The 12,461-nt window shown below is 40.4% G+C and overlaps 1 protein-coding gene across 1 annotated transcript in view; it reads left to right on the top strand.

The window, feature by feature from the left end:
- PGBD5 (piggyBac transposable element derived 5) overlaps positions 1-12,461 on the top strand; it is a 68,142-nt gene that overhangs the window by 41,586 nt on the left and 14,095 nt on the right. The window contains exons 4-5 of the mRNA XM_077175605.1: positions 4,037-4,217; positions 11,012-11,209. Coding sequence (XP_077031720.1) covers positions 4,037-4,217; positions 11,012-11,209 — 379 coding nt within the window. The remainder of the gene's footprint in view (positions 1-4,036; positions 4,218-11,011; positions 11,210-12,461) is intronic.

The following is a 12,461-nucleotide window of genomic DNA, read 5'->3' as shown; positions in this document are numbered from 1 at the left end:
AGAGAATGAAGATAGGCTAGAACAAATGAAAAAATCTGGTCTCAGTAAGAGCACCACCACCGGTGCCAATATCTGCTAGACAAGAGCTGTCTGGGAAGAGATCATTAAAGAAGCAGAGGGTATGAACTGCAGCAGATTTAGGATGGAACTGGAGAGGAGAATCTCCCAGCAGTGTTGGCAATGGCAACAGTTAAAGGTGCGGTTTAGGATGAGAGGGAAAGACCAATTGAGGCAGGATCTAGAAAGTAGTGCGAGGAATGCACAGTTGTGGGTGGGCTGTGAAGCCTGTAGAAAAAATAAAGTTATTTTTTCAATAGCTATCAAGGATCGAAAAGTCATGACTACTTTACTTTTTTATCTTGCTTTTATAACTAAAAGCATCTAAAGTTATCTTTTATAACTAAGTCATCTAAAAACATGGCTTCTGTTTCGTGGTTGTTTAGGATCTGCCCTTTGTGAAGTATTTTTGCACAATATATCTTTCAAAATCTTCCTTCTGTTTATTACTATCTCTGCCCCTTTTTTTGCTTCCAAATGTCATCTATTTCATTTGAGAATTGTACCCTGGGGTGCTTCAATTATGTATGAAGGTGGAATATTTGGGATGTGCTATTCACAAGTGCTTTCAATACGCCATCTGAGCTTTAAATATGAGAAAAACCACCAGTACTTCAGTTTCTAGGGCATATTCTCTTAAATGTGCCGTCAAGATGTAACTTTTGTTCCTAAGTGTTCAGTTTTTTACTCAGTTTCTGTGAGACCTTATGAATTTTCCACAAGAAGGTAATGAAAACATACTGGAAAGTATCTGGTGCAGTAGAGCAGCCACAGATAGAGAGAAGGCACAATTGAGCATGTCACTGTTCTGATAAAGAACAGATATTCAACAAATAATTGAGGAATGAATAGAAAAAGCACTGCATGTTAAATATCTTCAGCCCATAGTCACCTCCTAAGACAGATGATGTCACATCCATACAGGTTTTCCCAGTTGGTGCTGTAGATCAAATGTATTGGTAGCCATTAGAAAAGACAGACAGTGAAAGAGATCTCTGCAGATATTCCAGCAGCACTGCTTGGGCTGTCCTGCACAGAAGCAGAGGATGTTTGCTGCCAGCAGCTCCCATCTGTTATCCAGCAACAGCTGTTGAGCCTGTACTTCTGATATCTTGCTGTTGGTGCACATGGAAAGAACACAAAATTCTAATGTCCCAGGACAAACCAGAAGGTCTAGTGAATGGTCTAACAAGCATTTTGGGGGAGCAGTTTCTGACTGTGCCTATGAAGGTCTAACAGCCAATTTCTGGCAATTGGTGCTTTTTCTGCAGATTCCTGACTACTAAACAACACTTTTAATGCATTACAGAAAGGCAGGAAGTGCTGTGGGCTTCAGTTGGTAGGATCCTAATGGATTGAGGTAGAATGAAATAAGTTGGATGAGGGAAAATGAAGGCCATATGGGATCCTAGGCATTGCAAAGATATTTGAAGCCATCCCTTTGCCAGTTATCTGTACACAGCCAGTGTTTCACAGCAGCCTTTATGCTTTCCAACACTGTGCTGCTGTCACCCATCAGCCCAATAAAGCTGAGCATGATAAAGCTTTGAATGATGCTTCTCCAAAACACAAAATACTGTGCCAAGAAAAAATGCTGGTTTTTGATAGGTAACTGCCCAAGGAGAAAATATATTTAACATTGGAGGAGGAGGAAAGGTTCAGCAGTGGTATGGACATTTGAGTAATGGGCACTGGGGAGGTGAACAGAGAAAGGGGTTGAGATTCACAGCCAGATGCACAGAGAACTGTGCTAACAAAACCTGTGAAGTGTGTAGCATCTTCATATGAAAGTAGTGGTATCTCAGTGGCCAGTTGCATGGTGGGCATGCTCTTTGAAGGAGCTGCTTGCAGACACAAACCAGCCCACAGCTGGGACCAGCTGGCACACCAGCAGAGGACTGTCCCTTGGAGAGGCAGCACTCTACGAGGAACACAGAGCAAGCATGGAGCGGGAGAGACTCTAAGATTTACTGGATATGGGAAGGTAAGGTGTAAGACACTTTTATAGCCTTAGAGAGATTTCCTGCTTTATTTTCAGCTTATCTGCTAATGCAAGGTCGAAACTAATCTGTCTGCATCTTCTGTCTCCACTGCCTTGTCTGTAGATTTTGAGTGTTTGATGTGTGGTCTCTGTGCTGACATACTAGTAACCTAATCTTAGTTTTGTTGCCAATAATCACTAAATACCTTTGCTGTAAATTTGCAACAATCTGTTCTTTGAATGCATTCCACTGGCTTTCTGGAGCCCTGATTAATAACCTAAATGACTTATCATAATTAGCTAGTCCTCAGTCTTAGAACTGGAGAAAGCACAAATTTGACAGCCATCCAAAATTAGTGGAGCAGAATCAGGGAATCAGGGAGTCTGCAGACATTGCTGCCTTTGTCCTCATCTGAGAGCTGTTTCTATCAATAAAAGGGGTTTTTTTGTTTGTTTTGGGTTTTTTTGTTTTTTTTTTTTTAAGATAAATGGTGTATTTAAGACTTCCTTTTAATATGCACTCTACTTTTTGAAATTAATGCACATTTGTCCTTGTACCAACTTTGTTTTCAGCATATCAGGTCCTTCAAAATACAAATTATGTCTAATTTCCCAGAAATTTCATATGTAACACATTCTATTGAGTTCTGTTGAGTTCTATTCCATGGTGCATGAATTGCTAGGGAATATTGCACAGAATACCACTGCTGGGAGATGCACCATCTAAAACAGGGAGATGCTGTTTAATTGAATTTTGTTCTTCTCTAAGATCATTGAGTTACAAATTACTGGAAGCACTAGTGCAAACATGAGCATTTTTGTTCTCTGAGGATTGCTATGAATTTTCATTTTTAACAGTGTCTGTTGGTAAGAGAAATAAGCTATACAGAAAAGTAATGATGCATGTTTTGCATGGTTGAATTCTCAAACAAATTTAACGAAGTTGTGGTGGATATATCACTCCAAGAACGAAGGCAAAATTACTTTTCCCTGCCCCTGAATACTGAACAAGTTTCAGTTTTTTCTTTGACAGGTAAATTTTTCTGTAATTCATAAAAGATTTGAGTATTTCAGAGCCAAGGTCATGAAAGCAGGCCTGGGCAAGTTTTTCTGAATTTGCATTTGTTTGTTTATTTAAATATTTGCAAGTTCCATGATACTACAGTAGTATTTCAGTAACAGAGTACAGTGTTTGCTTCTTCTTATTTCTCTTTCCAGCAGTTTATTTCTGCTATATGTTAGAACAAGATGAAGGTTGGATGCCTAGTTGGCTTTATTAAGTGTTGAACTGGGGTGAACATTGTGCTTCTAAAATACTGTCAGTGAAATAAAATAGAAGGCTTGTGTACAAACAAAGGGTTACACATTTTCTCTCTCTGCATGGCTCAAACTGTTTTGGTGGGTTGCTTCCAAACCAGGATCTACATAAAGAATCTGTGTTAGCACTGTACTTGGGGAGTTTGATGAGGGTGTTCTGGCTGGTTGGATGTGCATTTTGCTCATTTATGGAGGTGCACACATACTTATGTCACAGCCTGATGGTTACTGCAAATGGGAAATAAATCTGAATATTAATGCAGTGAAGGTAATGGGCCATTTCCTTCTGGTCATCTTACACTGGCTTTTCTTGAAACTGAAGCTCCCATGCTCTCCTTTTGCTGGCAGCAATGAAGGCTGTGCAGATTCAGTATAACATGTAATCCCAGTTATGACTGGAGTCTTTTCCTGCCAAGCAAACAATCTTCAAACTGCACAACAGTGATAGGAGCCTCAGAAGGGAGGTGAAGTATGCCATATTTATCAGTAGCTGTGCCAGCTAACCTGAATTGGTTTAAAAGCAACAGGCCCTTGAGAGGGACTTTAATTAGCCTTTATAACAAGTGTCTGCTGCCTTCTCAGTTTGCCTCAAGATGAGCTGTGCAAGTGTGTTGGGAATTGCATCTGCTCCCTCTAGATTCCTTATAACCTTCTAACTTTTCTTATCATTTCTCATTTAAGATTTATGTCCATCTCAAAGAAGGGAGTGGTGCTGATGGGTTGGATGCTTTGAAGAATAAACCACAGCTTCACAGCATGGTGGCCAAAAGCCTTTGTCAGAACGCCTCTGGGAAGAACTACATCATCTTCACAGGCCCAAGCATTACCAGCCTGAATCTCTTTGAAGAATTTGAGAAGCAAGGTGTGTATTGGGTGACTCATTGGGTTTTAATGGCAACAGACCTAGGGGCCTCATGCCACTGAATTTAAAAAAAAATCCAAAAGTCTTCACTGACATCTCAATTCCTTGTATAGATAAGTTGTTCATGTCTAAGAAAATTTCTCATTCATGAGAAGGTACTATGCAGAAGACTTTCTAAGTTGCTCTTTAAATCTTCCTTATTAAGTCTTCAAAATGAGGATGTAAAAACAATTTTAATAAGGTTATTTAAAGTGTTTGCTTTGGTTCTTTGACTTAGAAATGTGAGGTAAAATTTGTTAGGTGAGCCGGGGGGCTTTTCAAGGAATTTCCTATCTGCCTGTGATTTTTTTGTTCCTGTTGTGAAAGATGAAGGATGGGATGAATCCTTAGAGATGTGCCTTAGAAGTCTTTCTTGGTTTAATATCTATTAAAGATGTGTTTTCTCTAGAGGACATTTTATGCCTTTGCAAAAGCTCTAGAAAAGTTTGCTTTTTTCTGTTTTGGGGGATTTTTGCTAGTATCAACATACCTTGATAGGACAGATTTTGGTTTTGAAAGCATAATAAAACTCTCCATTAGCAAAAGCACACTTATCAGTGGAATGTCCATTGATACAACTCTCCCAAGCAAGTCTCTTGCTACTGCAAAGAGCAGCCCCAGGTTATCCTTTCTGTCAAACGCCCCCTCACTCTGAGCATGGAAAAGCCACTTTCCTGAAGCTGAGGACTTGTGACTCCCCTGCAATTACAGGATCCTGCGCTCTTGCCAGTCAGTTCTGAGTCATTTCATATCACTCTGGTCTCGTTTTTCAGTCAGCACAGCCTTTCAGAGTGATGTGCTGCATGGAAAAGGTCCTTCCCAGCAATGAGGCTGGAGGCTGCCATCATGCATCACAGCTACGAGGCTGTTTGCTGACACACCACTGCTGTCCAAGTTGGGGGTTTTTGTCATTGCAGAGAATGAAACCCACGCCAAACATTATATTAATGAAACATGGCCCAAAGCAGGGGGAAAGTCTGGGAATTGAGACAATATGTTAATTCTCATTTAAAATGAGATCAGTGAGCTGCACCAGTGCTGTAGTTTAGCACTACAGACTGTGCTGGCACTGAGGGCTGCATCTGTTGAGCTCCATGCAGAACTTAGCTCCTACATTAATTCAGGGAAGCTGGAAGCTCACTGGCTACAGTGGAATATCTGCATACCTCATAAAAGAGCCATGGTTTCCCGAATGCTGTGAACAGCCAAATGGGAATGGAGTAGAGCATATTTATAGTGCACTGGAGTTTTTCCTTGAGCAGAGACCTATCTTTGTTAGATGGCTTTTCTCAGATGATTATAAGCATTACATTTTTAAGACTGCCAAACCAATGATACAAAATGTGAGTTTAAAAAAATGCAGAAGGTAACACACATACTCTTTGTACCTGAGATGAAATGTTAAGGTTTAAATGTAAAGACAGCTTGACTGACTTCATCCTCTATGCTCAGCTAGAGAAGGATAAAGATGATCTGGCATGATCCATTTGATCAGTAACCCTGGTGAAAAAGATACATGGCTACTAAACCAGCTGAATGTTTATTACTTGCAGATAATTCAAATTGTTCACAGAGTTGAATTATTCATAGGCTTTGCACCGCAGAGATCATTCAAATTAATGGTTTCTAGCAGGTAACAAATTCAGTAATGTCTTTTAAAAACATGTAATTTTGACTTACTATCTGATCAAATATGCTAATGCAACACTGAGATTTCATTTTAGTGCATGATTTGTTATATAGCTTCATGAGACTTTATAATCTCTGACAGCTGCCTCCAAAATTAAATTTCGGATCTGGTACACACTGTCACCTCCCTAGGGGTGCAGCTATGAGGTGGGTAGGGGGTGGACACCGAGAGAGCAGGTTTATTGACTTTGCAATGTAGCATGGCATCCTACATAAAGAAGAACACGGAGAGAAAAATGTTTCTGTTTAATAAGGCAGTGGGATTGTCCGCATTTGCCACGAGCTGCTAGGGGCTAGCAAAGAGGTTTTGCCAGGGAATGTTGAGCTGGAAGGACTGTGAGACATCGGGAGGGGTGAGATGCTTGAGATGTCAAGCTGTGGTGAAGTCAGTAAGAGCCTTGGAGGAGATGGTGTTTATTGACTCTGCTGCAGAGCAGATTGTGTACTGCCAGCACCTGCTGGGATCCTGCTGCATTAGCAGGACATTTGGGGAGAGGCAAGAAAAGAAGCCTGGACTAGACAGAGAGATCTCTCCTGATCTACCACAGAGTCTCCTTCAGCAATGAAGTCAGTGTTGGGGTTTTTTGGTGTGTGACTCCTTTTTGGTGTATGATTTCAGCTAAACCTGAACAGAGCGACACGATGACCAGAAAATGTCATGAGAGCCTGTTGAAAAGCATCTATGCTCAGTGCTCATGACAGTTCAAGACCCATTCTTAAACTGATAAATTTACTTTTTTTGTTCAAGAAGATTCCATTTCTGGGCTAGAGCAGAACCGGTAGTAGAAAGATCCCATTGAGACTCAAAACCAAAAAGAAATTGGTATTGATCTTAACTGTGTCGCCACATTTCTCTTCACAGAGAAAAACAAGGCACAATTCTTCCTAAGATTATTTCTGGGTTTCACATTCTCTGAACCTCTGAGAAAGGAAAAATAATTCATATCTTATTTGCTATGCCTGTGTTTGTGCCAAAGTAGAATGCAATATGGAGATTGTTTACCCAAAGTGATGGTGTTTTGTTTCCTTGGCCTATCAGGGCCAAGTGTGTGTGTGTGTCGGGACTGTTGGCTGACAGTCACGAGATCCTGTGCAGTTGGAGTGCAGTGGAGTGCTTGGCAGATTCAGTTTAGATATAATGTAATGTAATTTAATATAGTATAGAATAATATAGTATAATAAAGTAATTAGTTATTCTTCTGATAAGATGGAGTCCTCCTTGTCATTCCTCCCTGCCACAGGGGTTGGCCTGTTTTGATATAACTGCTTTATTTTGTTTGGTGGTTTCGTGACTATGAACAGAGAAATATTTAGATAAGTTCATGCTTGGAAGTCATAAACTTTCTGGGAACATCAAAGTTTTAAGGCAGCTAAAGGCAATTCTGGAAAATCTGGAAAGTCACCCACTAAAACTCTATTAGTTCCTTTCAAAATTCTTGATGGAGCGGACTTGGGGTCTTGGTAACCAGCATGCTGAACCTGAGTCAGCAGCATGCACTGGCAGCCAAGGTGGTCAGCACTGTCCCAAGCTGTGTTAACAGGAGTCTAGCCTGTAGGTCAAGGTTGGTGATTATTGCCTCCTACAGTTTTAGACAGCATACCTCCAGTGCAAGAATACTCTGGATACAAGTATACTCTGCTGTGGGGAGGGAACTGTTCTTGTTCAGGTTGAGAAGAGGCTTTGGGGGGATGCAACAGCAGTCTTATGCTACCCTATCATGAGAATGGAGCTGGCTCTTTACAGTGCTGCATTGTGGAAGGACAAAAAATAACAGATTTAGGCTGAAAAAAAAGATGATCAGACTAGATGCAGGATTTTTCCTGAGGGCAGTGAAGCAGGATGCCCAGACAGGTTGTGCAGTCTCTGTCCTTGGAAGTTTACAAGCCCAGACAAGATAAAGCCCTGAATGGCACTGTCTGGCCTCAGAGCTCAACTGTCTCTGTCAGGGGGTGGGACTAGAGACCTCCTGAGTTGTTTTTCAGCCTGAACTATTCTTTAATCCATAGGACCCTGTGATCCTATAAAAAAAATTTGTAAAATCTTAACTATCATTCACTTTTCCTCACCCTAGCCCACACATGTATTATTGTTAAAGACAATAATTCTCTCTCTTTATTGAGAGCCTGTGGTGCAGCACCTTCACTGTACCACAGGAGACAATAGTGTGCCTTGTAATATAAAGGGATGTCAGTGAACATAATTCTAAGACCTACGTGAAGATACCAAGAACTGAGAAAACTTCAGAAAATAAGATAGCACTTTGATCTTTTTCAAAATCAAAACACTGAATAGACCTTTTTTTCAGGGGACAAACAAAGAATTTCTTTCACTGGCCTCTGAATAGAACTGGAAACCTGCTCTGAAATGCCCCAGATTCTCTGTTCTGTGAGCAGACAGAGCAGCTGTCACTGCTATTTGCTGTGACATTCATTCATAGTCACATCCCTTGTTCCCTCTCTAAGCATTAGAATTGTCCTTTATAGAGGACAAAACCTCCTAAAGCCCCGTGTTCCATGCTTCCCTTAAACATATGATCCCTGAAAGTCTCTTCTGCATGTTCTGAACCAGGAGGAGCAGCTGTCTCTATTCTGCAGAAGGGCTGGTGTTGGCAAAGCTGCAAGAACTGCCAGCCTGGTTGACCATGGCATTCCCACAAGGTTTGCAGGATCCTGCAGCTCCAGCACATAGACTAAAACAAATTCACTTCTGTTCCCCACAGCAGCCCCCATCCTGGTTTCCCAGCTCTGACTTGACCCTGTGTTGCATGCAGAATAAATGATTGCAGAATGTGTATTTTTGCCTGAATTAGCTCGAGCCTGATGGCCTTTGTGAACTGTACTAGTGAAGATGTGGTGAAATAGGCTTCAGCACAAGCTCTCTGGAGGCTAGAGACTCTGGGAATGAGTTTTGGGTGACTATACCACATTTCTTCTTTGCTAAACTATCTTAGGTGTATTCATTTATATTGCACCTACAGTTTAAGAAGACCAGAGAACAAACTGTTTCCACTGACTCTTGTGTGTGCAGAAAACACCTGTTGTGATTCTGATTTAATTACCGACAAAAACTTCATTGAGCCAGATGGGTGTAATTTTTATTGCTTCTATTGCTATAGTAACTGGGTGATTTTAAAAACCTCTACAGTAGATTAAGGTTTTCATCCATGATGAGAGATGCTAGTAAATCTACAGAAGTGCTGCACTTTCTGGGCTGTACAGCAGGAAGGCTACACGATGTGTTCCTTAGAGAGAAAATGGTTCCCATTATTCTACAAGAGGAGTGGAACACCTGCTGGAAGTTTTCTGCAGGCTTATTGCTACAATACAAGGAAAAGCTACAGCTAATTATTATGGGATCTCAAAGATGGCTGTTGCTGTTTGAAGCTTTAGCACAATAATGTAGTTACTAGCTTGGTTTTATTCCATTGCAGCCTCCTAGAAAAAGTATCACATTTCAATGAATAATAAACTCTGGGCAGCTAAGGAAATTCTTCTCAGGTTTGTTTGTTATCAAAGCAGGAAGATCTTAATATTGGCTAGAATAAAGCTCTATAAATGTTTGCTATGTTAATAGCATAGTCTGCAGGTACATGACCTACACTGTTTGGGTACCTCTTAGCAACAGAAGAAATTTTTAAAAAGAAAAATCAAAAATCAGCTTTCCACTGGAGGTGCAGTTCCCTCTATAATGATTGTAAGCCTGTTGTCATCAGGCTTTTCTCATTTTCTTTTGTGGAAAGAACTTACAGATTTCCAGGGATTGATTAATTCATTAGAAATAACTGGTGGAGTGCAGGTTTCTCCCTTGAGAATGAAGTTTTCCCATTGCTGTGTTAGTTGACCTTCTCCTATCAGTGTCTTAAATTTCTGATGGAAGAGCTGTAGCTCTTTGTAGATCTGCCCTCAGCAACTGGACCAATGCATGAGTAGATGCAATTAATTTATTAGTATTCTTGTAGTGTCTGTGAGCTGTTGAGGGGATGTTCAGCATGCCAATCACTATAGGCGAGGGCAAAGGCTGCACCTGCACTCAAGAGCTTAGGTGCTTCCAGAAAGACAGAGACAGAAGAGCCACATAAATGGAAATCCAGGAACAGAGGTAACATGTTTATGGAAACATAAGAACAGAGGTAGCATATTTAGGGGACACGGCATTCTGACTTTGTATTTTCACTGTAAGGATATAATGCAAAATTCAGCAGGATGAAAAATTTGAACAAGCAGACTTAGCTGACAGATGAGCTTTAAACCGCCACAAGATGTGCACTGATGTCACCTGCTTCCTTGCCCACTGTTTTTTTCTACTCAAATGGGTTAACACAAAACTGAGGGAGACCATGGAAATTTCCATCCAAGATTTCTTTGAGTCAGGGAACAATTTGCTCAAGAAGATCTGCTTCTCTTGGACTAACAGAAACAGGCTGTTAGTATTTCACAGCCTAATGAAAAATTCAAGCATTGTTATTAATGTTGTTTTCAAACCTTGTTTGTGCCCGCCTGGCTGCATTGAGATACATTTTGTTGTGTTAGAATTTATTCATTGCCTCTCACATATGAAAAGGCCAGGAAGCTGTGAGCAACAGACTGTGTCTCCTGGTCTCCTGCAAGAGCCTCTGGTGTCTTTGCAGGACAAGATCGGCACTTGCTTTAGTGCCCTAAAATCAGTTTTCACTGAAATTTCCATCTTCTCCATCCTTCTGGCATATGCACTTTTTTAAAATCAACCATTGGTTTCAGTGGTTTCCAGCTGCTTAAGCAGGATTTCCTTAGCAAAGCAGATGATGCAAGTGCAAGGACTATTGAGCTAAAAATCAAGATCGTGGCAGCACAGTGAAGCAGTAGATTATTGTGACTAAAAGCATCATAGGAGATCAGGCTTTCTGCACTTGTCTGTAGGACACAAATCTTTGGTATTACAGAAGAAAACCAAATTGGCTGACATATATGTTGGACTAAAAGGTTGTAGGGGAAGTTCTTTCAGAGGTCTTTCAGGCTTGCTCTGCTGGCTTTGCTCTCTAGGTCCATGCAATGGCTTGCTAATAGGGAATGTGTTTGTTCACATGCAGAGATTTACTGCTGTGGGTTGCTGAGCACCAGGAAGAGTGACTGCACAGGCCTACCTCCATCCATGCTGAACAATTCTGCAACTCCACAGTCCAGAGGACAGTACAGAATAAGAATGAAGGGAAACATGTCATTGATTTGCTGGTACAATAAAGGGCACTTCCGTTTTCTGACCAACGCCTATTCTCCAGTTCAACAAGGTAAGCAATATTCCTATTCTCATCTCAAAAGTGCACATGCTTTATGTCACAAGCCAAAGTGAGTCACTGAGATTGATAATAAGCCTGAACAAAGAGCTTGATTGTAACTGATGATACATCCTAGATAAACAGTAGCTGTAATGATTACTTCCCTTTTGTATCTTCATACAGCTGTTCTTTCTTTCCCATACAAAGGTTAAAAAGCCTACTGCTAATGCAGCATCCTTGCCTGAGCTGGTAGAGGCACTTTCCTTTCAGGTTTTAAGATTATATCTTTGCTGATGGTCAGAGAAAGGAAGATGATTGCTTCATAGGACAATATTAGTTCCATTTGCAAAGCATCTTGTAGGATTGCTACAACAGAAAAATTAATAAACGTCATGATGTACTTTGAACTCCAAGCAGATCCTACAATTAATTTTTCTTATCTAGTAAAAACTTAGTCACAAACAAGTATCTTTTTTGCCAGAAGTAGATATGATTAAGGTTTCCTGCTGTATGTTAAACTGATTTTGGCAGTCGATAATAAGAAAACTGAAACAGATAATTCGGGTAGTTCAAATAATTACAGAGAGCTTCTTGCTACTGAAATATTTTCCTTTTTGAAAGTATAAGATGGTTTTAAGAACATTTGGAAACTTCTGTAAAATGCAATGACTAAAACTTATTGAAATGAGTTTTTCAATGAGAATATTGTTTCAGTTTCTTAGAATTTTTTATAATTCAGATTTATGTATAACTGCCAGAGACAAATGAGTATAATATAAACATTTAAATACAAAGCCACCAATTCAAAGGCATCTTCTACACTAATTTTCTGAATCCCAAGCAACTCTTACATGTATTTACAGACTACAGAAGCAAAGCTAAGGCCTGGAATTACTGTATGGTAAGCTGAAAAAGCTGACTTAGTGTGTTGTTCAATGCCTTGCCAGGAGGCTCATTGCCTAAGCAAAGCAATGAGCTGATCCTGAGGAATTGTGCTCAGCATCCCAGCAGAGTGAGAACTTGGTGATTCAGGTGGACTGATGCCTGAGCACAAATGCTGAAAATATTTATGAAAAGGAAGTATGACACTTGAACACCCTGCTCAAGCCAGTCTCTGGAGTAATGGAGCTCCCCATGAGGGGCTTTCACCATCAAGATTTCTGCTGTTTTCCTTGTATCTTTTGCTGGATTTAGATCATCCAGCAGCACTAACTGGACAAGACTTATCGCTACAAACTACTACTTATTTCTTACAGACTAGCAT

This window comes from Agelaius phoeniceus, chromosome 3 (assembly GCF_051311805.1).
Source record: "Agelaius phoeniceus isolate bAgePho1 chromosome 3, bAgePho1.hap1, whole genome shotgun sequence".
Taxonomy (NCBI): domain Eukaryota; kingdom Metazoa; phylum Chordata; class Aves; order Passeriformes; family Icteridae; genus Agelaius; species Agelaius phoeniceus.
The sequence above is the reverse complement of the archived record's forward strand: the minus strand, read 5'-3'. Positions and strand labels throughout refer to the sequence as shown.